We start from the raw sequence: 23,086 nt of genomic DNA on the forward strand, positions 1-23,086 counted from the left end.
TAGAAGGAGAATCCCGGATTGTTCTCGGTGATCAAATATTTTCTTTGAAAAATAAGTGAGTTTTAGTATTTGGTAAGCTAGCAAAAAAATATTATTTTAAAAGTATTTATACGTAATCCAAGAAAAACCTATGGGGTGGGGTGGTCAAGGGGTGGGGATTAGCGGTATTGGAGAGTGGGGAGGAGATAATGAACTCGAAATGCCACTTAAACTTGTTTTTCCTTATTTTCGTTAAGCAAGTCATTCTTCTTATTGCATATGGTAAATTGTAGTGCTTTGTGAAATCCCCCGAATTGATCTAAATAACCCGATTTTTCTAAAAGTAGGGAATGTTTTTTTTTAGTGAAATCAGGTTATTCAGGTCAATTTAAAAGATTCGACAAATGAGGGATAATTGCGTTAGATTTCATAACGGCAAGCACATGTGAAATGGAGAGAAAAGGACAAAAATGGTCCCTTAACTATGATAGTAGGTTCAAAATAGTCCCTTAACTATGCACTTAACGGTTTTAGTCCTTTAAGTTTGTTACAAGTTAACAAAAACGGTCCCTTAACTATGAGAGTAGGTTCAAAATAGTCTCTTAACTATGCACTTACCGGTTTTGATCCTTTAAGTTTGCCATAAGTTGACAGTTTTAGTCTCGACAAAATATTCATCGAACTCTATTTGTTAGATTTGACGAGAACTATGAAAAAAAGGGAAAAATTAGTGAGAACTCTAGATCGGTCAAATAACTCGGGACAAAACCGACGGACGTTAGTCGGTTATAGGAAAAAACTGAGGAAAAACCAACAGACTTGATAATGTAAAAAAATAGTGTCTCAGAGCACAAAGACCGACGGATTCTGTCGATTAACATCGAGGGAGTTCATTCGCTAAGTAAAATACACTAGATTCGTTTTTACTGAAAATTAGAGAAAACTAAATACTTCCAGTGTAGTGATTCTTTTTTTTTTAAATAGTTTCCGCGCATTTTTCCTCAAAAATAACCGATGGATTTCCGTTGGTTTTCGTAAAAAACAATAAAAATTAAAAAAAAAAAAAAAAAAAAAAAAGTGTCCCTCGATTTTATCCATCGGTTTCCGTCCATCGTTTTTTTCGCTTGTTTTTGGTAGTGACAACTTTTTTAATTTCTGTTATTTCTAATTTATTTCTAAAGTCTAGTGTATTTTATTTAGTCGATGGATTCCCTCAGTTTTAATCGATAGAGTCTGTCGGTCTTTGTGTTTCGAGACACCATTTTTTGACATTATCAAACCGTTAAGTGCATACTTAAGGGACTATTTTTAACCAACCCTCATAGTTAAGGGACCATTTTGTCAACTTATGGCAAACTTAAAGGACCAAAACCGTTAAGTGCATAGTTAAGGGACTATTTTGAACCTACTCTCATAGTTAAGGGACTATTTTTGTTAACTTATAACAAACTTAAAGGACTAAAACCGTTAAGTGCATAGTTAAGGGACTATTTTGAACCTACTATCATAGTTAAGGGACCATGGATGATGACAAACTTAACTAATAGATGAAAGTAGAGGCATTTTTGACCTTTTTCCCCTTATAAAACTTACACTCTTAGTGTAAATGTTAAAGTTTTAGTAATCATCATTGACGGTCTTATGTACATTGTTTGGGTGCGCAGTGTGGTGGGATCAACCATCATTTCGCTTGGATTTTACTCAGTGTTATGGGGAAAGGCTAAAGAATGGAAAATGGAAGAGAGTGGAGGAAAAAGCTTGGGCCCAAACAGCAATAATATGCCATTATTACAAGACAAAGTCGATGATCCTGAAGCTAATGCATTACACAAAATCTTTGAAGAAGAAATTTCACAAAGCACTACAATTTACCATATGTAATTATAGTTTGCCTAATTACCATTTGTAGCTACTGTTTTGAAGTTGTATCTGTTCTCTCAACCTAGCTGTATCAACACATACAATTTCCAGACAAAATGTTTTACGAGGAACAGTAGTACCACTTACCCGGCACATAAATTTAACCAATATGATACTCTCTCCATGTTAAATTAACCATGGCCACCAGGGCTAAATATGCAATAATCTCGGATTTATGAATAAAAATGGCTTTTAACACTATAATGAACTGATACTCTACAGTTAGATGTAAATGGCATACAACAGGAAACAAGTAACCATGTGCTAATCCCAGGAACATATTAACCCTTTTTACAGCTCAAAATTAAATACGCCGATTGGGCTGGACAAAATTGATCTTCTGCTAGAAGACATAAAAAGCAAAAACCGAAGGGCTCTTCCACTTCACAGATTGAGCCTAATGATTCTGACCAAATACAGCAAGCAACTTCACCAGGTGCAGTGGAAACATGGTGGCACAGTTAGAGGGGAAAGATAAAAGCGAATGTTGTAACCAGATGCATCCATCATCCAAACCACGCGATTGCTCGATCAAGCTCACTGTACTTCCACAGCATTCTGCATCTTCTTTTCCCTGGAACAGTAAAGGGGTTTCAACATTTTGTATCTACATATGACAACCACATTTAGCTCAGATACTACATACTAATATGTTGATACCCATGCCAAGCAAAGAGAGGGGGACAACTAAGGATATAAGTGTTAAACAAAGGAACTCTGCTACATAAAGAAAAAGCAAGTATTACAATGGGTGAGTCTAATGGATGTCGGAATATCTAATGGATGTTGATAACTAAAACTAAATCACAAGGGACATTAGTAATGATCATGTCATAATTTGTTAATTTGTTTGGGGGAGGGAGGGAGGACAAAGCCGAAGGATAAAAAATGCTTATATATTCACTGTCAATGCCAAAAAAAGAATAAAACCTTACCAAAAGACAGGAAGCTTTTGAAGATGAGATTTTCGAGTAACAGCCAAAAGCTAATTTCATCTTCTTCTCTTCCCCCGGCCCTTCCCCAATTGCCCCGATTTAAATGCATGCTCTTGTTCTTGAAGAAAAGCAAGATTTTTCCCATATTTCTCAGCCTTTTCTGCATCGAGTTGGGCCTTTTCACTTTCCTTCACCTTGAACAAGAAATCTTTGTCCTTGCGCAGTTCACTCGCAACACCTATAGCTTCCCGTTTTATACGTTTGTTCAACTTTTTCATTTCAGCACGCTCACGATCTGGATCATAATCTCTACCCTTGACATAGCTGCAGAGGTAGATGATCACCAGATGAGTAAAGCTCAATAGGAAAAAAGCAATATGATTCGTTTAATTAAAGATAAGGCAGCAAGAAGAGTATCTTACTTCTCCTCAAATTTTGGATTAACCATCCTGATGGGCACAGGTTTTTTCTTCCGCATTTTCAAAGGTTGGCGCAGCAGGTGATGTTCCTCAGACTTCGTGTCGATTAATTGGGAAACGCCATTGATTTTCTCCCTTAATGACTCTGGAATATGATTTTCTCCAGCCAATTTGCATAATAATTTTGAAATTGGCATGAAAATCTCAGGAAAAGAAATAAGTTCCTTATATACATTGACAAATCCTTGCAGGGTTTCCAGAACTGTTACAAGCATGCTGGCCCTGTATGAGAAAACATTTAATAGCATTAAGTTCAAGGAGTCCCGGAGAAGGAAATTAGCAGTAGAATTTCAAGACCACGAAAATGTGTGTGAGAGCGAGATACGTGTTATGTTAACCAGCTGATTGACGACAACAACAACAATTTAAAAAAGGTTTGTCAATATGCATGTCAACAGAATGCTGACCTGTAATTATCAGAGTGGAAATAGGAAGAGTCCTCTGGTAAGTCCATTAGCTCAAGAAAATCTAAAGAATCCATCTCCACGTTGCTACTGCGTAAACAAAGCAAAGGCCCGAGTTCTTTGATCTCCATAAGGTTATTCAACTGCAACACAAGAACATTTCTGTCACTTTACAAGTCGAAGGAAGCAACCCAAATACATTCCAATAACAATAAAAAGTAACTGCAGAATAAGACAAGAAGGGCAAATTGTTAACAGCTTCAAGAATTAAACTAGCAAGAAAACCCTCATAAACTTCAGTAAAGCCAAACCTGTAAATTTTTAGATCGGTCTTTGTCTAAAGCTGCCATCAGCAAAGTCTGAATAAATATTATAGCCTCAGGACAGAACTTCTGAGATTGTTTAACTACCTGCAGGGCAAGATGTTGATATCCATAAGCTTGGAGAACTAAGTTCATAGTGATCATTCTGTAATTGCAAATACCATCAACCAGGAAGAATGTTTATTTGAGAACAAGAAGAAGTAAAAGCCAACAGTTAATCTCAAAATGGGTGTTCCCTTCGTCAACCGATCTTTAATTTTTCACATGTTGTTTGACCCGCAGTTGACTATTGCAAACTGGGTCCATTAGCCTGAAGAAGTCCTAAGCACTACCTGAACTATGCTGAGTGACTAGAGCAAGATACTCCCTCTATTCCAATTTGTTTGACTGTGTTTGACCGAACACAACACTGTGGAAGATAGAGACTTGATACATAAGCTAAATATGCATTAAATACAAAAATTACTCAGAGTACCAAGTAAAATGGGTGTTCCCTTCGTCAACCGATCTTTAATTTTTCACATGTTGTTTGACCCGCAGTTGACTATTGCAAACTGGGTCCATTAGCCTAAAGAAGTCCTAAGCACTACCTGAACTATGTTGAGTGACTAGAGCAAGATACTCCCTCTATTCCAATTTGTTTGACTGTGTTTGACCGAACACAACACTGTGGAAGATAGAGACTTGATACATAAGCTAAATATGCATTAAATACAAAAATTACTCAAGAGTACCAAGTAAGATTATTTGTTTCCATTTCCAGCAGAGACTGCAACAAAGCCTTGTCAATGACAAGATGAGAATGTAAAAGTTAAACTACTACTGAAAAATAAAAAAGGTGCAAGCTTTTTGGAACGGACAAAAAAGTATTAACCAACAGAGACGGATGGAGTCTTAGGCACTTCTAAACCACCACCCTGGTTGCCTAGCCTCTGATTTGCACAGGCGCGTTGGTGTCAAAAGGAAATAATATGGGACTAAGTTGTTCATATGAACTCTTTAAACCTACAAAGAACTAGCAAGAAACTGAATCACGACGTGCCAAATAATAGCATTCCGACATCATCTCCTGAATATAAAAGTGAAACTTAAGACTGTCTACCAAATATAAAAGGCTGAGATTGACGCCTATAAATTTTCAGTTGACAATTTCTGAAGTCTTTTGGGCTTTCTTTGATAAGGAAAATTTGTATATACGTATCAGCATCAAGTGCATCTTGACATGTACAACGGGTACATTAAAAGTAGCTCTTACAGATTGTGAAGAAAATTAATAAGTTTCTGAAGCCTTTTTATACCTAAAACAGGCAAAGCTATGATTTCATACATCGAGAGTATGAGAACAGAACACACCACATGTGTATACCAACTCTTTAAAATATCACAAATGAAACTAATAAGAGATATATTAAGCGAATATGCCCAAGATATTGAAAACATTTGCAATCCAAGTCATGATCTAAAAAGCAACTAGCTCTCTAAGGAATCACTGTCACATGCTGGGACTAAAATGCTGTATTTAAGTATAACACTAGGCAGGAAGAGGGAGAAACAAAGGAGATAACTATAAATGGTTTCAAAGATAGAAGAATTGACAAAATTGAACAAGGAGGGTAAAGATGCAGAAGTTTACTATAGCGCACATACTATTAATAAGGTAACAAGATATATACTGGGCTGAGACAGTGCACTACACATCCAGGTGGAACAATATGTGCTCCGACGGCACAGAACACTCTACCAAACAAAAATCCAACACCCTTAAGGCCTTAATTTAAACAAATGATCAATTTCGATGCATGTAAGATAAGTGGAACATGGCATCCACTTACACTTAGCAGCAAAGAGCACAAGAAGGAAGAAATTGCAATATCTCTTCCGCAAATGATGGGACACCGCATTAGGTATTCACACATAAGCAGTATAGCAGGAGTCATGACACAATGGCGAAAATCAGAGCATGGAAATATCATGGACCAAAGCCTCAACAGAAAGATGGTCTTCAAAGATGGCCAACTGCTTTTGCCTGTGCGGATGGACCAAATGAAATAAACACAAGAGGTAAAGCCAAGCAATGTAAGTTGAGATAGAAAGAATGATTGAAGAAAACAAACAGGACATCAAAGCAAACCTGTATTCTTAAGATCTTCACAAAACTGTGTCCTTGTTCGTTGTAGCCTTTGGCGGGCACATATAGCTGCAAAGTATGGGGTCGCTGCACTCATCTCCATCAGCGGCTTTACAAGCAAATTCAGAAGCTTGAAATTCAATGGCTTCTTATTTGCCAACACAGCGAAATATTGCAGCAAAACCCCGTAAAAAACCTGATGAAAGAAACAAGCTACTTATAAAGCAATTGTAGCCGCAGAGATTTAACCCCCCCAAAAAATGACCTATCTAGTTCTGACTACCCATAGGCCATAACCTTATCTTCTTATAATACAACACGCATTTCTTATAAACGTACAGAGATATTCACACGAACAATTCATTTATTTATATTATCACAGGTAATGGTAACAGTTAAATGGTGATAACTCCTACAAATTTAAGGCAAAGCTTCATATCATTTGCTCACAAAAAGGAGAATGGAGAAAGCCTCAAAGGTCAAACATCAATCTTACAGTGAAAACGAGTATCTTACTTGCATTTTCTTTTTATTCTCTGCTGCAACCGTTATTGCATTGAATGTACGAATTCTTCTGATTGCTTCAATTATTTGATCATTAGAACAACTGTCTATCAATGAAGTAAACTCCTCTAGAGTTTTGGGGGCTTCAATTGTATAGGGAAGTTCGCTTTGTTGATGCTTCACTGTCGTTTTTTCTTTTTTGGTTTGTGAAGTGCCAACTTCTTTTCCCTTGACGGATACCTCCTTTTGGTCCTTTATTTTCAACACCTTCTTAGCATCATCATCCGATTCTTCATCATCATCCTCTACCTCAGTATCAATAATATCATCGTCACTTTGCTCCCAGTCTTTAATAGTCTGTGCCGTTCCTTGTTCTTCATCATACTCATCACTTCCTTCATCTTCCCCATCGTCATTTCCTTCATCTTCCTCATCATCACTTCCTGCATCCTCGCCATCGTCGTCCTCACTCTCTGAATCCCCAGTAGAAGCGGCATCTTCACTCTCAAGTTCGCTTTCTTTCCTTTTCAAGATTTCACCAATCCAATCCAACTTATTTCTAGGCACCTCCTCAAGATCGTCCCCAAGATCGTCGCCAGATATAGTCCTTGGGTCTTTGACCAATTTACTGTTATCATCAGATGCATCGCCATCTTCATCACTCCCATCATCAGCAGCAGCCATCCTCTTCTGACGTTCTTGCTGAAAAATGAAAAAAGCTTTGATTAGTAAATATCTACTATAGCCAAAAGATAAATGCTCCTTATCCTACCAAAACATTAAATCTTTGAAATAATAATCCAGCTAAATTTCCTTGGTACGTGAATGTATTCTCTTTTAGAACATTACCATGTTAAAGTGCACAAAGCAAGCAATCACTATTACTATGTAATGCATGGTATAAAGAGACAGAAGGAGCTCTTGTTTCTGCTATAGTGCATCCATACCTCCAACAATTCCAGCCGTTCTTTCTCCTCCTGTGCAATTTCTTCAGGAGTCTTTGTCCGGTTTGATGGGCGAGCACGGATATCCAGTGCCATCTCACTAACAAGCATCTCATAAGTGTCAGGCTTTTCCTGAAACCAATTAGGAACCTAAAGTGATCAACATAGACAACTTTAATATAATCAAAAGAAAATATATTGGTATTGTTCATGGATAACGCACTAGAAACCTAAAAGAGTAAGAAGATACATTTGAGGCACATGAAAGGAAGAAAGAATCAGGAATGTTTCGGGCAATAAAAAATAAACCCAATTATACCTTTCCAATAGATCCTTTTCTGGGAGCATCGGCTACCTCATCTTTCTTCACATTACCAACTGAAATGTTCGCGTTCACAAGAGCCTTCAGAGCATTTATCTTGTCTGGTTGGGTCAGTGACAACAAGGCTTTTGAATTCACCAATGATGTGAAGTCTTTGTCCAATTGCTCAGTTAATTCATCATTTTCTTCTCTGTCCTTTGCTTTTTGGGCCTAACAATGTAAATAAAACAAAAGAATTGTCAAACATATGGCAAGTAAACAATACCATTCTATTATCAGCTTGCTGCATAAGACACTAAACAATGACGAACCTTAAAGAATTTACTCTTTTGAATAATTTCCTCCATCACTTCTTTCTTGCTTTTCTTCCTCTGCAATAAGATGGTACACCAAATCAGAAGCAGAACGACATCTGTGTTGCAATAAAAGAAGAATCTTTCGAGACATGTTTGTGAACCATGGACTATCATCCCCACACAAAATGATGCATGCTCCCAGTAAGAAATTAAGAACCTGTTTTCTTCTGGTGACAATCTTTGTTCTTTTTTCTCTCTTTCAGAAATTACTCAGGGTTACAATGGCAGCCTCTAAAATCAGTGCTCTCATATGTAATTACTCGTGTTTAAATGACAACATATCAGACATATAAGCTAGTTTAGTGTTATCAGTCAAAACTTACCTCCACCACCTGTGATGGTGCACAATGATTTTTTTTGATAAGTGAAGAATTTTATTGATCAATTGCACCAAGCTGGTGCTTCTCAGTACAGCCAAAAAGAATATCTCAGTCCCTATACACCTTTCATACCTTTTACAATTTTAGGGTACTGCGAAGATCTAGTAATGCATCAAAAATATGTATGTTATGCAATTTACACCAACAAACGGAAAGATATAACACTAGTATTTGATCTTGTGTGTAGATGCAGCCCTTTCTTCATCTTCCGTTTCTTTCTTCTAATACGACCCAAACATTGCATGGAGCAGCAATCTAAGTTACAAGGTGAAATCATGCCACAAACATCTATATCTAAGTACCAAACTAGTCGGAGTAACAATTAAGTAAGCTTTTTATCATAGGAGGGGCCTAGAGGGAGAAGGATATCAACTATTTCATTTGTTAGCAGATAGATAGTGTAAACTCCAAAATAGAGAAGGGAATATGCATCAAGAGGGGGTGAAAATGAGGAAGCATCGAACATTTTCCTCTGCTTCCACTGGACCTGCTTGGGCATTCTGAGATCCATGAGAGTTAAGCTGTCCCAAGATAGCTGACTTATCTGCACAGAAATAGACAGCCGATATGAGGAAAGCAAACCATTCATGAACGGTTTGAGATGCTTGATATACAAGGTTCGGATCACTACCACCTTCACTGAAAAAAGATATTGATAAAAGTATGAATTCATATCATGGTTGTAATCCTCTAGCTGGAAGCCAGATTAGCTTTAAGATAACGGTTTTTCTTCATAGGATTTTCATTTTCTCATTTTATTTTATTTTTTTGAATACGGGGTGCAAGTATAGCAAGAAAATAGTCTTGAGTCTCTGAGAGTGTCAACTGTCAAGACCATCAAGAATTTTCTCCGTTGCCACAAACTTGTGTTATTATATAAGGGACTTTACAGTATTTTTCAATAAGGTAAATAATTGATAAATCTCCAGTAAACAAACAGTATATAAAAATTAGAGAATCTACAAAATCCGAACAATACCAGTTCTTATATACAAACTGGTATGCACTACTATGCATGTAAGTATATATGTTCCATACAATTTCTATATACATATAGAAATAAGCCAAAGAAGGAAGTGGAAAAATGCAATATTGCATAATAAATAAAAATTAATCTATTCGCCAGAGAGATGAGAAAAGCAACATGAGAAAAGTTATGCTCACCATCTCTCCCATAACACTCCTCATCCTCATCAAATGGGACTTCTTCATCAAAATCGTCCCTTCCCAATGAGGCACCGATATCGAAGTCTTCTTCATCCTCATCTGACAGATTATACTTGTTTTTCTTCAACTTCACCTACATATTAAGGAAAACAAATGTAGATAATTGTCAACAACAATAGCAGTATCAGATAATTTAAGAAAAGTCAATAACAGTACATTAGTATAAACAATGCAACCATTTATCTCAAAGAAAAAGACCTGAACTAACTACTCGCTCATTGCGGATTGAAAATCTAACGAATGCGCTTATTTCGCATCTTTGCACTCGGCCCTCTTCGTATCCTAAACCCCTAGAATCATTAGGAACTATCAATGGTTGATCTGGCAATTTTGACGAAATGAACATGCAAAGATCAATTCATTTCCTATTTTAGGCTCCATCTTTTTCCTTTTTTATCTTCTTTATTTGAAAATGAGTTCACTGATTTGTTTCAGACCCTATTTTAGAAGGTTTGGGTTCACTGTGGAGGCTCGAGCCTTCTCCTTTGCGCTATATGTAAGTTGGGTGTATTCAAATATCGAGGCATACAACTTTTAGTTTTGGTTATAAACAAACTTGTTTATTTTGAAGGAAAATTCTCTCATGCTAGAGCTCTAATCTTCTCCAACTGTCTCTCCATTATTTAGATTGCCAGGCTAAAAAAGTATAGCTAACTAAATCTCCATGACTTCCATTGAAAGACTACATCTTCAACATCTACTTATGATTTTTGTTCTTTAGAATGAATTTGTATTGTTTTCCACCATAAAAATCACTACTTTATGCTAACATGATGAAGGAAGAACACAACTTTTCCCCTGGTCAAACATATAGGGGCAATACAAAAAGAGGTGTGTCCGGCCTAGCTTACGCACCTCGACTATTCCATGGGGCACTACCTCCCACGTATCGAGTAACTCTTCCCATCAAAACTAAGGCAGATGGTAAAAGATCACCTAATATTTTTTGTCTCCACTAGGATTTGAACTTGAAACATGGTTCTCCTCCCACTTCATTGACCTAGGCCACAGCTTCGGTCATCAATTTTCACGTCTAATTATAGAATGTGGCACCCAAGGGTTCGGTTTAGTGGGAAATGAAGTGGGTTTAGAACCTCAGGTTTCAGGTTCAAATCCCATCCAAGAGGCAAAAACACTAGGTGAATTGTTCCCATCTGTCCAAAGTCTTTGCTGGAAGAGGTTACACGATACTTGTACCCCATGGAATGAGTCGAAGTACCTCATGGAAATAGTCCAGATGACCACGGTTACCAAAAAAACAAACAGAATTTGAACATAAGATTAAAGCATTGGCTGTGAACAAAACTTTTGGAGCTCAAAACATCATTTCCTTATGGGTTTTCTTTAGAAATGAATTTGTACTATTTCCAAAGGAAAAATCCTACATACTAATAACTAACATGATAAAAATCACTACTTTATACAAACATGATTGTGAAGTTCTAAAGCATCAATTTTTACTTCTAATAATAGAATCTGAACACAATTAAACCATTGGCCAACTAACCTGCCTCTCACGCTGAGACCTCATAATAGCTTTATCAAATTCACCAAGCCCTTCATCATTCTCTCCAATACGCTTATCAACGAACATTGATGATTTCGTACTTTGCTCGTACTCCTTCAAAAGCGTCTTCTTCCTCTGTTATCAAAACATAACTAGCATATCAAAATCCCAAAATTGTAAATTAAAGAAAATCAGCCAAAAAGGTGCAAGTTTTGCCTAAAAAAATATTACTCAAAACCCTGAAACTGTAAATTAATGAAAATCAGCCACGAAGGTTCAATTTTTGGCTAAAGCAACAAAATATTCAATTTGCAATTAAAGGATAGTGAAAAAGTAACACAAATACAGGTTAGCTTAAACAGTTTTAAACTGAGCATTTAACTTAGTGCCCTTGAATTATTATTCTCAGTTAAAAATTAAATTGTACTACACTATCCTTTTCCTGTGTTATTACAAACATAAAACAAGCATATCAAAATCCTAAAACCATAAATTAAGTGTAAAATCAATCAAAAAAGGTGCAATTTTTTTTTTGTTACCTTTTCAATAGCAGAAGAACGAGCTTCACCAATACGACGTTGTTCACCTTTGCATTTTTTTACCAAGTATATCGAATTTGCGACGTGACCAAATTAATTCAAATGGATTTTCTTTTGGAGCTTTGAGCTTCATACTTTAGCTTATTTTAATTAAAAATTAAATTGTACACTTTTCGTTTTCCTCTGTTATCACAACATAACTAGCAAATCAAAATCCTAAAACTGTAAATTGATGAAAAATCGGCCAAAAAGATACAACTTTTGGCTAAAAAAATTACACCAACAGTTGTCTAGCATATTAAAATCCCAAAACTGTAAATTAATGAAAAATCAGCCAAAAAAAGGGCAATTTTTGGCTAAAAATTTTTTTACTCAAACAACATAAAAAGCATATCAAAACCCTAAAACTGTAAATTAATGAAAACCAACCAAAAAGGTGCAATTTTTGGCTAAAAAAGCACAATTTTAAGCTGTTTTAAACTAAGCACAATTTAATTTTTAATTGAAACTAATAATAATTCACAACACAACTAGCATATCAAAACCCTAAAACCATAAATTAAATGAAAAATCAATAAAAAAAAGGTGCAATTTTTTTTTTTAATTTTTGGTTACCTTTAGAATAGCAGAAGAACGAGCTTCACCAATACGACGCTGTTCACCTTTACGTTTTTTACCAAGTATATCGAATTTACGACGTGACCAAATTGATTCAAATGGGTTTTCTTTTGCTGCTTTTGCTTTCATATCTTTTGCTTTTGGACCTGATTTACTACTCTTCTTCATTTTCTTCTTTTTTGCAGTTTTCGCCATTGTTGTTGTTGTTGCTAAAACCTCAGAATCAGGGTTTTGAAGATTTTTTTTTTTTCTAATAGGGAAAGAAAATTAGAAGTGTAAACTATTATGGGCTTTTGTATTGGATGTTGTTGGATTGGGCTTTTGACCCAAAAAGGTTGGGGCAATTTTCACCATTCCATTCTAGCTTATGGTTGGTCTTTAATTTTTATCTTTCGCTTAAAAAATTATTCTCGAGATTCTGGGTTTAAATCCTGATTTAGTCATAAAATAAAAGAAAATTGTAGGGCTTTGAAAAAAGTTTGTCTTGTGCGGCAGGGCAGATTTTGCCTTAAGGCATAACTGAAAGTCTACCGTCTCCGGCATAGGTTCTATGTAACTTGGTCCGAATAGACATAGGTTCATAGAAACCTTATGTCTTGTGAAATTATTACTCCCTCTGTCCCAATTTGTTTGACATTTTTCGCTTTCAAGAGTCAAACTTTTTAATTTTGATTGTGTGTTTGAACATAGAATCTTTAAATTTTTCGAAATAAATTTACATATTTTGAAATTACGTAAAAAGTACTATAAGTCACTATAATCAATAATTAAAATATTTAAAAGACATATGAAAAAATTATGGTCAAAGAACAACTTGTTTGACTCTCGAAAAGCGAAAAGTGTCAAACAAATTGGGATGGAGGGAGTATTGCTTTCGACTCTGCTGGGTTAAGCCCAGAACCTCGAGATATTTTCAGCCACTTTTTTAAGCGAAAGATAAAAATTAAAGACTAATGAATTGAGGGGCAAAAATTAAAGACCGGTCCGTGTGAAAGACAATCGTGCAAATTGCAAGATTGGTTTAACCCAATCAGCCCAACCCTACGAGGCAAGGATTTCAATGGGTCGGCCCTAACCAGCCTTCAGGAGCAACGTGTTAGGAAAGAGGAGTCCGGAACCAAAATGCCCCCCAAAAAAATATTTTGAACCAAAGTACCCCAACAAAAAAAAAGTTACTAAAGTACCTATAACGCAGTAAAATACTGCGCTATAGCACTAACGGAGACGGAGCCGTTAAGTGCTATAGCGCAGTAAATTACTGCGCTATAGTGTCCCTTTTTTTTTCCAGCCCTTTTGGTTAACCCTTCTTCCATTACACTTTTTAACGTATTTTGACCATAGATTAATCATGCTTCGGGATCCCGAAACTTCAATATTTCATATAGAACCCTACTTATTTTTGTGCGATTAATAAAGTAGGATCAATACAACAAGGATACGCAAAAGTTCGGATGGCCGTTTTAGTGGCTGAAAAGTGCTCGAACGCCATTTTCGTTTGAAGGCTCGGTGACATTAGCTTGAAGTTCTTTGCGAATACTTAAACTTGTTCATTAATAATTAATCAAAAGTTAGTCAAAATGGCAGCATTCATACAAAAAAAATAAACTTAATTAAATTGCACCATTCATTCATAACCTTGAGTAGATGAAAATACTTAACATACTAATATTCTTCAAAATAACAGCATAATCATAAATTAAACTTAAAACTAAAATCACAACATTCTTAATCATCATCAGAGTACAAGTCCTCAATATCGTCCTCAGAAAAATATTGGCGGTTTTTTAAGACACATCTTTTTTCAGTAGCAGTTAGTTCTCTACCAGTTGATGATGCTTGTTCTTCGGCCAACTTTAGCATGTAAAATCTACAACGTCTTGCCAGCATTCTGTTGTTTTCCTTTCTAATCCTTTGCACGGCAAGCTCGCAAATTTCTGGACCTACTTGAGGCATGGTTAAGGAGTACCTGGTTGGGATTGGAGCGTTGAGATTTTCCAAGTCACGAACAAGACGTTCTGATTCGGCAAGCCGATGTGACCATTCTCGGCGTAAACCGCAATAATATTCCCGCGGATCTGAATATTTCACACTGCAGAAATCATCATTAGTCTCTATAAGAAGGTGGGGAATTAGCTCATCTAGTTTGAAATCACTGGTATCGCTCGAAAAACTCTATGATTTGAACTCTCATCATCACTGCTATTTGGTTCTTTTAGAAGGAGTAAAGACCAAGCTACTCGACATTGAATAATATGGTGTAGTCTAATAACAAAAGAAAGGGCTACTTATATAGTTGCAAACCCCCAAGTACCCTCGGGGGGGGGGGCGAGGGGGAGGGTCTTTATGACCCTACCTACTTACCTTATTGTAAGAAAAATATTAATCTTCATCGGACATTTCACAGTCCGAATCCCACTTGGATCTAAATCTTATGCTACCATGTATACCATATTCTACCCTATGGTAACGTATTTGCATCTGATTGTTCTCTTCGCGAAAACGATTAAGAGACAAATTAAACTCTTGTGGAATTCCGCGAGGCATGGACATAGCACGTTTTTTTGGGCGTTTAAGCCCTACTGACGCTAACTTGTGTTCCAGTGCTTCAGCTTCCCTAACACGCCAATCCCACTCCTCTCTCATTTTATTATTGTATTCTCGATTGAATCTGTCGTTAGGGTTATTTGAGTAATGAAAATCATCATCACCTAGTTCCCAGGTCCTACCCATTGCTTCAAAGATGTTTGCTGGAGTGAACGATATAACACGATTAATATCTCTAAATTGGTCAAAAAATGACATCTTAACTCAATTTTGTGTGGAATGTTGTGTTGGTAACAGTTATTCGTCAAATTACGTTATATAAAGTTTGATTCGAATCATTTTGACAGTTGAGGTGACAATGGTGCAGCCACATAGCGCAGTAAAATAATGCGTTATACTAGTATAACGCATTAAATTAATGTGTTATTCTGACATAATGCACTATTTTACTGCGTTGTGACACAGTAATCCAGCAATAACGCATTAATTTACTGCGTTATACTAGTATAACGCAGTAAATTAATGCGTTATGCAACACTCCATTCATAATTTGATTTGACGTAACACTGCAAGACACTGTAATTGCATGCATGCGTTAGTCCTATTAATACCGAGTTCGTATAAGGCAAAAAAAAGCATAAAATTCTAAGTTTCAACTAGTTTTATCATTTTGTATTCCTCCTCAGTTATTCAAAATATGGCAGATGTTCCAAGAATTAAAGTTTATTTATTCTGGGACGGACCAATTATATTCGAGGAAAATAATTTGCGCTACGATTCTCCCCCAAAATACCATGTTAAGTTTCCACTTGACTTAAAATTCTCAAAACTACTCCAAGCCTTGTATAATAGACTACAAGTTAGTAGAAGTGATTTTGAACTAAATATAATTGGAAAATATCCAGTGTCATTTACGCCGCAAGGTGTAACTAGTTATGGACAGTGGTACATTCAAGACGATGATTCTTTGACTGATTATTTGAAGGCGATGTATGATTATAGGCGATGCATAACTTTAAACGTCCTTGAAATGTATATAGACAAGGTGCCCATTAATCAACTTGAATTCATGGCTAAGGCTCCTCAGGAAGCCCGAAATAGACCTCGTCGGGAAGCCCCGTCTATAATTCAGGCCGAAGTCACTCAAGCGGAACCTACTTATCAACACAATTACCCTGACATGAGTACCTATGAAAGCATCTTGACTAGCCAAATGCCTCTGGATAGTTTAAGTCAGCAATTTGACGGGCAGTGGTAAATATTCATTTTTTACAATATTATTATTATTATTATTATTATTATTATTATTATTATTATTATTATTATTATTATTATTATTATTTCTAGTGGCACTTGAATGCTACTAATGATGTCGATTATATTATTTAGGGGTTATACACCTGATATGGATCATATCGGACGGTCTCCTCAATCGGGATGGTGGAATCAGGTTGGAACATCCTCAGCCTATCCAACAACTCAAAGCGATGGACCTTCCTCAAGTTTCGGTGCAGTTGATTACTATCAGCACATCTATTTTTTTAACATCAATAGTGTTATTTGATGTGTAGTAGTTAAAACATCCTTATTTCTTATGTAGGGAGAATGTGGTGGTTGCACCAAATTATAGGCAAAGGCCTGCTATGGATGGTCCGGATTATCTGAATTATATAGTGACATCATCCAGCGATAGTGAGGAAATACCTAATGCGGAGGAAAGTCACGATGAGCAAAGTGACGATGAGATTGAGGTTGGAATTAATCCTCAACATCAAGTAGAACTGTTGCAAGACATGATGGACAGTCCGGCACACGAGGAGGAACTGAATTCACAGCAACCATTTGAACAGCAAGAGTCGACTCCGGTTCAGCCGCAAAGCCAATTTCAACATTAAGAGTCGACGCCGATTCAGTGGCATTCCGATGAGATCCCCTATCTTGATCATCCTCAAGATCGCCCAGATGCCTTTGTCTTTACTAGGGATGATGATCATATTCGGCGAAGTTTGTGAAAAGAGCTAGTGGATCTTTTAAAACAAAAGGCTCATATTGAAAAATGGATGATTTTCAGCTCAAAAAAATCATTGCAAAGGGCTGTTAAGATTTATTGCATCCAGGGGATGAGGGAGTTTAAAGTTGACGATTCCACACGAAAAGTTTGGCGATTGGTCTGTAAGCGAAAATATCAAGGTTGCGAATGGATGCTCCGTGATAAGGAAACTGCTGAGAAGATGTGGACTATTTCAAAGTTCTACACAAAGCATACTTGTGATATGGGTGACCTCCCAGATGATCATTGCAATCTAGATACTAATTTGATTGCGCGTGTATTAGTTGGCGACATTGGGAAAAACCCAAGGTATCCCCTTCGTCTAAGTTTATTTTTTTTGGTGTTAATATAATGTTCCTCGTTGTTATATGCTGATATTTTAACTTTTCAGGTTCCTTATTAAATATTGTATTACAGCCGTCCTGAAAGTATATAGCAAAACTGTTACTAGGAGGAAGGCGTATCTTGGGCGTAGGCGTGCACATGAGATAGTCTACGACAATTGGGAGGGCTCTTTCAAGAAGTTGTCGAGATACATGGCGGCTCTACAACACTTCAATCATGGTACTGTTGTTGAATGGAAGCTCAAATCGAAGCCTGGTGTGCCCGGTAATATTTTTGATTTTGTGTTTTGGGCATTCAAACCATGCATTGATGGTTTTGCTCATTGTCGTCCTGTAATATCAATAGATGGAACACATGTGTACGGGAAGTATGACATAAAGCTGCTAATAGCAGTTGGAATGGATGCAAATGGAGCTATATTCCCTCTAACTTTTGCAATTGCAGCTAATGAGAGCATTAGTACGTGGGGTATGTTTTTGGACTACTTAAGGCAACACGTTATTAAGGATCGCATGAGAATCTGTGTGATATCAGACAGAAATGCTGGCATATTGCACAACATGTTCAATTTGCAGGGGTGGCAGCCACCCTTTGCCTACCATCGTTATTGTTTAAGGCATTTGAAGGCAAACTTCCAAAAGGCATATCGAATCCCAGCACTTTGCAATTGGATGTGGGCGGCTGCAGCAGAGCATCAGGAGAAGAAGTTTAACCTGCAGATGGACATTATTAAGCAGGCGAATGAGGAAGCCTTCCACTGGTTGAATGCAATTGATAAAGACAAATGGACGTTACACCAGGATGAAGGTAGGCGATGGGGTATGCTGACAACAAATAGCTCTGAGTCATTCAATGGCTTGTTAAAATCTGCACGCGGACTACCCGTCACCGCAATGGTGAGAATGACATTTAAGCAGGTTGTGGAGCGGTTCGTCACTAGATCAAAAGAGGCCAAAGCATATGCAACAGAAGGTCTAAGATGGATGCCAAAACCTCAAAACTATTTGAGTACCACAAATATAAGGCTCAGAAACATGACCGGATGGAGTACAACCCTGCAGAGCGCATATTTGAACTCACAACAAGTGTGCACCAAGGTAAAGGAGGTAACGTCCACACAATATGTGAGATTCCAAGAACATGCACATGCGGCAAGTGGCAATCATATCACATGCCATGTTCTCATGCCTTCAAGTGTTTTATCACAATGGGAAAGAACGCCTCCTCGTACATGGCTGAGGAATATCTAGTTGAAAATTATGCAAGAACGTATGCTGGAAGGTTCTACCCACTTGGCAGTGACAGTTATTAGCTATCGGATCCATTTTCAATGGTTGCAAATAAAGCATTATCCGTAAATTGAGAAAGAATGCATACTCGCGTATTCATAATGAAATGGATGTTCCACCGGGGAGATACACTCGAAAATGCTCATTTTGCAATTATGTTGGTCATGATAAGCGCAAGTGTCCCTTACGGCATGGTGGTCAAACTACATCTCGCGGTGGAAGTACCTCTCGTGGTAGAGGAAACTTTCGTGGTACAAGTACCTCTAGTGGTGGTGGCACATCTAGCGATGGTAGCGGAAGATCAACTCAAGGGCATTAATTGATGAATGTTTTTTAAGTTTTTTTCTTACTTTGATGATTGTATTTTAAAACTTTGGCTTTCTTATTAATTAGTATGTTAAGTATTTTCATCTACTCAAGGTTATGAATGAATGGTGCAATTTAATTAAGTTTTTTTTTTTTTTTTGTATGAATGCTGCCATTTTGACTAACTTTTGATTAATTATTAATGAACAAGTTTAAGTATTCGCAAAGAACTTCAAGCTAATGTCACCGAGCCTTCAAACGAAAATGGCGTTCGAGCACTTTTCAGCCACTAAAACGGTCATCCGAACTTTTGCGTATCCTTGATGTATTGATCCTACCTTATTAATCGCATAAAAATAAGTAGGGTTCTATATAAAATATTGAAGTTTCGGGGTCCCGAAGCATGATTAATCTATGGTCAAAATACGTTAAAAAGTGTAATGGAAGAAGGGTTAACCAAAAGGGCTGGAAAAAAAAGGGACACTATAGCGCAGTAATTTACTGCACTATAGCACTTAACGGCTCCGTCTCCGTTAGTGCTATAGCGCAGTATTTTACTACGTTATAGGTACTTTAGTAACTTTTTTTTTGTTGGGGTATTTTGGTTCAAAATATTTTTTTTGGGGCCATTTTGGTTCCGGACCCAGGAAAGAGTGGGGTCAGACTTCAAACGAGTTGTGAGAATGTTTAATAGAGTATTTGTTATAATTTGATACTCCCACGTTCCAATTTAAGTGTCTTACTTTTATTTTTTGATCTGTATTAAAAAGAGTCGCTTTTTATATTTAGTAAGTTAGACAATTCAAATACATTACATAGTAAGTTTAAGACCGCAAGATTTAAAAAACTACACACATCTTTAATTTAAGACCACAAGATTCAAAAGTTTCTCGTCATTTCTTAAACACCGTGACAGTCAAACTAAGAGCCTGTTTGGACAAGCTTATTTTTCTCAAAAAGTGTTTATTTAAAAAAAAAAGTGAGGTGTTTGGCCAAGCTTTTAGGAGAAAATAAGTGTTTTTGGAGAGTAGCAGAAGCTATTTTTCAAAAGCTAAAAAAAATAGTTTTTCCCCATAAGCATTATTTTAAAAAATACTTTTGAGAAAATACACTTAGAAACACATTTTAAAAGTTTGGTTAAACACTAATTACTGCTCAAAAGTGTTTTTCAAATTAATTGACCAAACACAAACTCCTTTTCACCAAAAATGCTTTTTTAAAAAGTAAAAAAGCACTTTTCAAAATAAGTTGATTAGAAGCTTGGCCATACAGGCTATAAGACACTTACATTGGGACGGAGAAAGTATCTCTGAAGGGACGAGACTATGTAATACACTATACCGCGTCCGAATTTATCGAACGGATCCAATCTATTCAGAATGGTTTTTTACAATGTTGAATGAGTCCATCGAGACCCGTCAATTGGGTCGCGCCGAGCCATGTAAATTCGGGCCGAGCCATAAGTTAATGGGCCAGGTGGGGGGCTGCGTTTGAAGAAGGAAAAGGGTGTCCGGCCCAACCCCCTACCCGAGTAGGGGTACATAGTGGGCTATGTAAGGTAAGGCCTAGCCTCCGTTGCTTGTACTCTTCTCTTTGAGTTTTTTATTGATTAATAAAAATCAGCCCCAGGCACCGCCTAGTGGATTGATTTTTTTTTTTAAAGAAAACATAGTGGGCTAAGTGGGCTGGGCTGGATTTTAGTTAATGGACCGGGTCGGGTTTTAATTATTTTAAAAAAAAATCTAATACTAAAATTTATTAAGTTTGATACTTTAAAATCTAGTTGTTGCCAACTTTATTTAACCAAGTTCCTTAAATTATTCTTTGACCCTATTTTCAATCTATAAATATCATTCATTCTTCTCCATATTATCTCACAATTCCCTACTCTCCTCTTTCCCTAAATTTTCTACTCATCTAAATCTCTCTCTCTCTTCCAACTTCGAAGTTAAAATTTCAAATTTTAAATTTAATGGATAATGACAATCCTCCTCCTCTAGCTTAAGAAGTGCATCAGTGTGGAGGTATTATGATAAATTAGAAAAAGATATGATTCGATGTAGAATTTGTCTACGAACTATGAACCATAGGTCCAGACCGGTCAATACTTTGGTCCGTCACTTGGGTCAGACACACCCAAATGCATATGCAACTCTTCGTTAGAATTTGAATTTTGAGCTTTCATGGTTCAAGTTTCAAGACTCAACTATGCAAGTTTCAATTTTCAAATTTCAAGTTTGTATGTTTTCATTTTGCAATGTTAGTTAGTTTGTTTTGATTTGATTTTGCAATGTAAGTCGTTCAAGTTTGTATGTTTGGAATTTGGAGTGTTATCAATTTAAGTTTGAAATTTTATTTTAAATTATCGATGCAGTCTTGCATCACACTCTCAACTTTTATAATATTTGACACTTATATTTAAAAAAATTTAAAAAAGAAGTCATTTTTGGGGTTTGGCCATTTGCCCAACGACTATTCTTGCTTACATAGCCTGTTTGGCCAAGCTTATTTTTCTCAAAAAGTGCTTATTTACAAAAAGTGAGGTGTTTGGCCAAGCTTTTAGGAGAAAATAAGTGTTTTTGGAGAGTAGCAGAAGCTATTTTTCAGAAGCTAAAAAAACAAGTAGTTTTTCCCCATAAGCAATATTTTGAAAAGCACTTTTGAGAAAAATACACTTAGAGCCTGTTTGGATGGGCTTATGCATATAAACTGTTTGCAGCATATAAGCTAAAAACAATAAGTTGGGGTAGTCTAACTTATTTTTTTTGGCTTATAAGCTGTTTTCAGCTTATAAGCTGCTTTAGATAAGCTAAGTCAAATGGGCCCAATTATTTTTTTGAGCTTATTTTAAGCACAAAATGACTTTAAGCTGGCCAGCCAAACACTCAAAAAAGCTGAAAACAACTTATAAGTAACTTATAAGCCAATCCAAACGGGCTCTTAGAAGCACCTTTTAAAAGCTTGGTCAAACACTAATTGTTGCTCAAAAGTATTTTTCAAATTAATTGGTCAAACACAAACTTCTTTTCACCAAAAGTATTTTTTCAAAAAGCACTTTTCAAAATAAGCTGATTAGAAGCTCGGCCAGAAAGACACTTAGATTGGGACGGAGAGAGTATCTCTGAAGGGACGAGAATGTTTAATACACTATACCGCGTCTGAATTTACCGAACGGATCCAATCTATTCAGAATAGTATTTTACGAGGCTAAACAAGTCCATAGATAGCCATATTGCTATATAAAATAATTCGGACTAAACAAGTCAAACCCGGTTGCCTAGGGTCAAAACCAGAATTAGGAAATTCATATCTGAAATTTCAACTCAAAACGGCTTCGGATCAACCTTTTTTAAGTGTAATGGCAAAACCCCCATAATATAAGTATGTCTTTCTATACCATACAAGTGCACGTTATCTTGAGGCCATGAGAAGAATTTGGTTAAAATATGTTAAATTCCGTCAAATATACATAATTTGCTAAGAAGAACAATTTTTTTTTGTGAAAACACACTGCTGGTATGATATATTTCCCTTTAAAACACATTTTACATCAACTTTTATTGTCATTGTATTAAAGAAAAAAAGGCTTTTGTAAAGATATCAAAGAATGCCTTATTTTTCTTGCATTCCTACATCGATTACGTTTCTTTTGAGCCGAGGGTCTATCAGAAACAGTCTCTCTACCCACAAAGGTACGAATAAGGTCTACATACATTCTACCCTCCTCAGACCCCACTTGTGAAATTACATTGATATGTCATTACTGTTGTTTATAAAGATATCAAAGAACCACCTTCCACTCTTAAAATATGAACAAATATGATATTTAGCTACGAAAATACTAGCTACGACACAAAATTCGTCACTAATTATTCACTTTTTGTGACAAAAGTTACATTTCGTCATTAAATACATGAGGCACATATTTTTAGTGACGAAACACAAAATTTCGTAGCAAAGTTTTGTCCCCTAAAGTTTCCCTCCAAA

At 36.4% G+C, this 23,086-nt stretch overlaps 1 protein-coding gene across 1 annotated transcript; it reads right to left on the reverse strand.

The window, feature by feature from the left end:
- Positions 1-2,071: 2,071 nt before the first annotated feature.
- On the reverse strand, positions 2,072-12,824 carry LOC132641933 (uncharacterized). Its single transcript, XM_060359075.1, has 15 exons — positions 12,563-12,824; positions 11,409-11,543; positions 9,839-9,974; positions 9,139-9,218; positions 8,250-8,309; positions 7,936-8,148; positions 7,620-7,748; positions 6,685-7,374; positions 6,172-6,364; positions 5,873-6,066; positions 4,029-4,127; positions 3,721-3,860; positions 3,257-3,535; positions 2,835-3,158; positions 2,072-2,473 (listed from the first exon to the last, which is right to left on the reverse strand). Exons 1-14 carry the CDS (start codon positions 12,758-12,760, stop codon positions 2,891-2,893), a joined length of 2,814 nt encoding a protein of 937 aa, XP_060215058.1. The 5' UTR covers positions 12,761-12,824; the 3' UTR covers positions 2,072-2,473; positions 2,835-2,890.
- Positions 12,825-23,086: the final 10,262 nt, after the last annotated feature.

Source organism: Lycium barbarum, chromosome 5 (genome assembly GCF_019175385.1).
Source record: "Lycium barbarum isolate Lr01 chromosome 5, ASM1917538v2, whole genome shotgun sequence".
Lineage (NCBI taxonomy): Eukaryota > Viridiplantae > Streptophyta > Magnoliopsida > Solanales > Solanaceae > Lycium > Lycium barbarum.

Bases quoted from the DNA above. Each gene is read 5' to 3' on its own strand.
- LOC132641933 (XM_060359075.1), bottom strand. From the start codon at position 12,760: ATGGCGAAAACTGCAAAAAAGAAGAAAATGAAGAAGAGTAGTAAATCA. The intron at 9,975-11,408 runs GTTAGTTGGCCA...CTTAATATGTAG, and splicing joins GGTCTCAGCGTGAGAGGCAG to GTGAAGTTGAAGAAAAACAA. The intron at 7,749-7,935 runs GTATAATTGGGT...AATTGGTTTCAG, and splicing joins GAAAAGGATCTATTGGAAAG to GAAAAGCCTGACACTTATGA.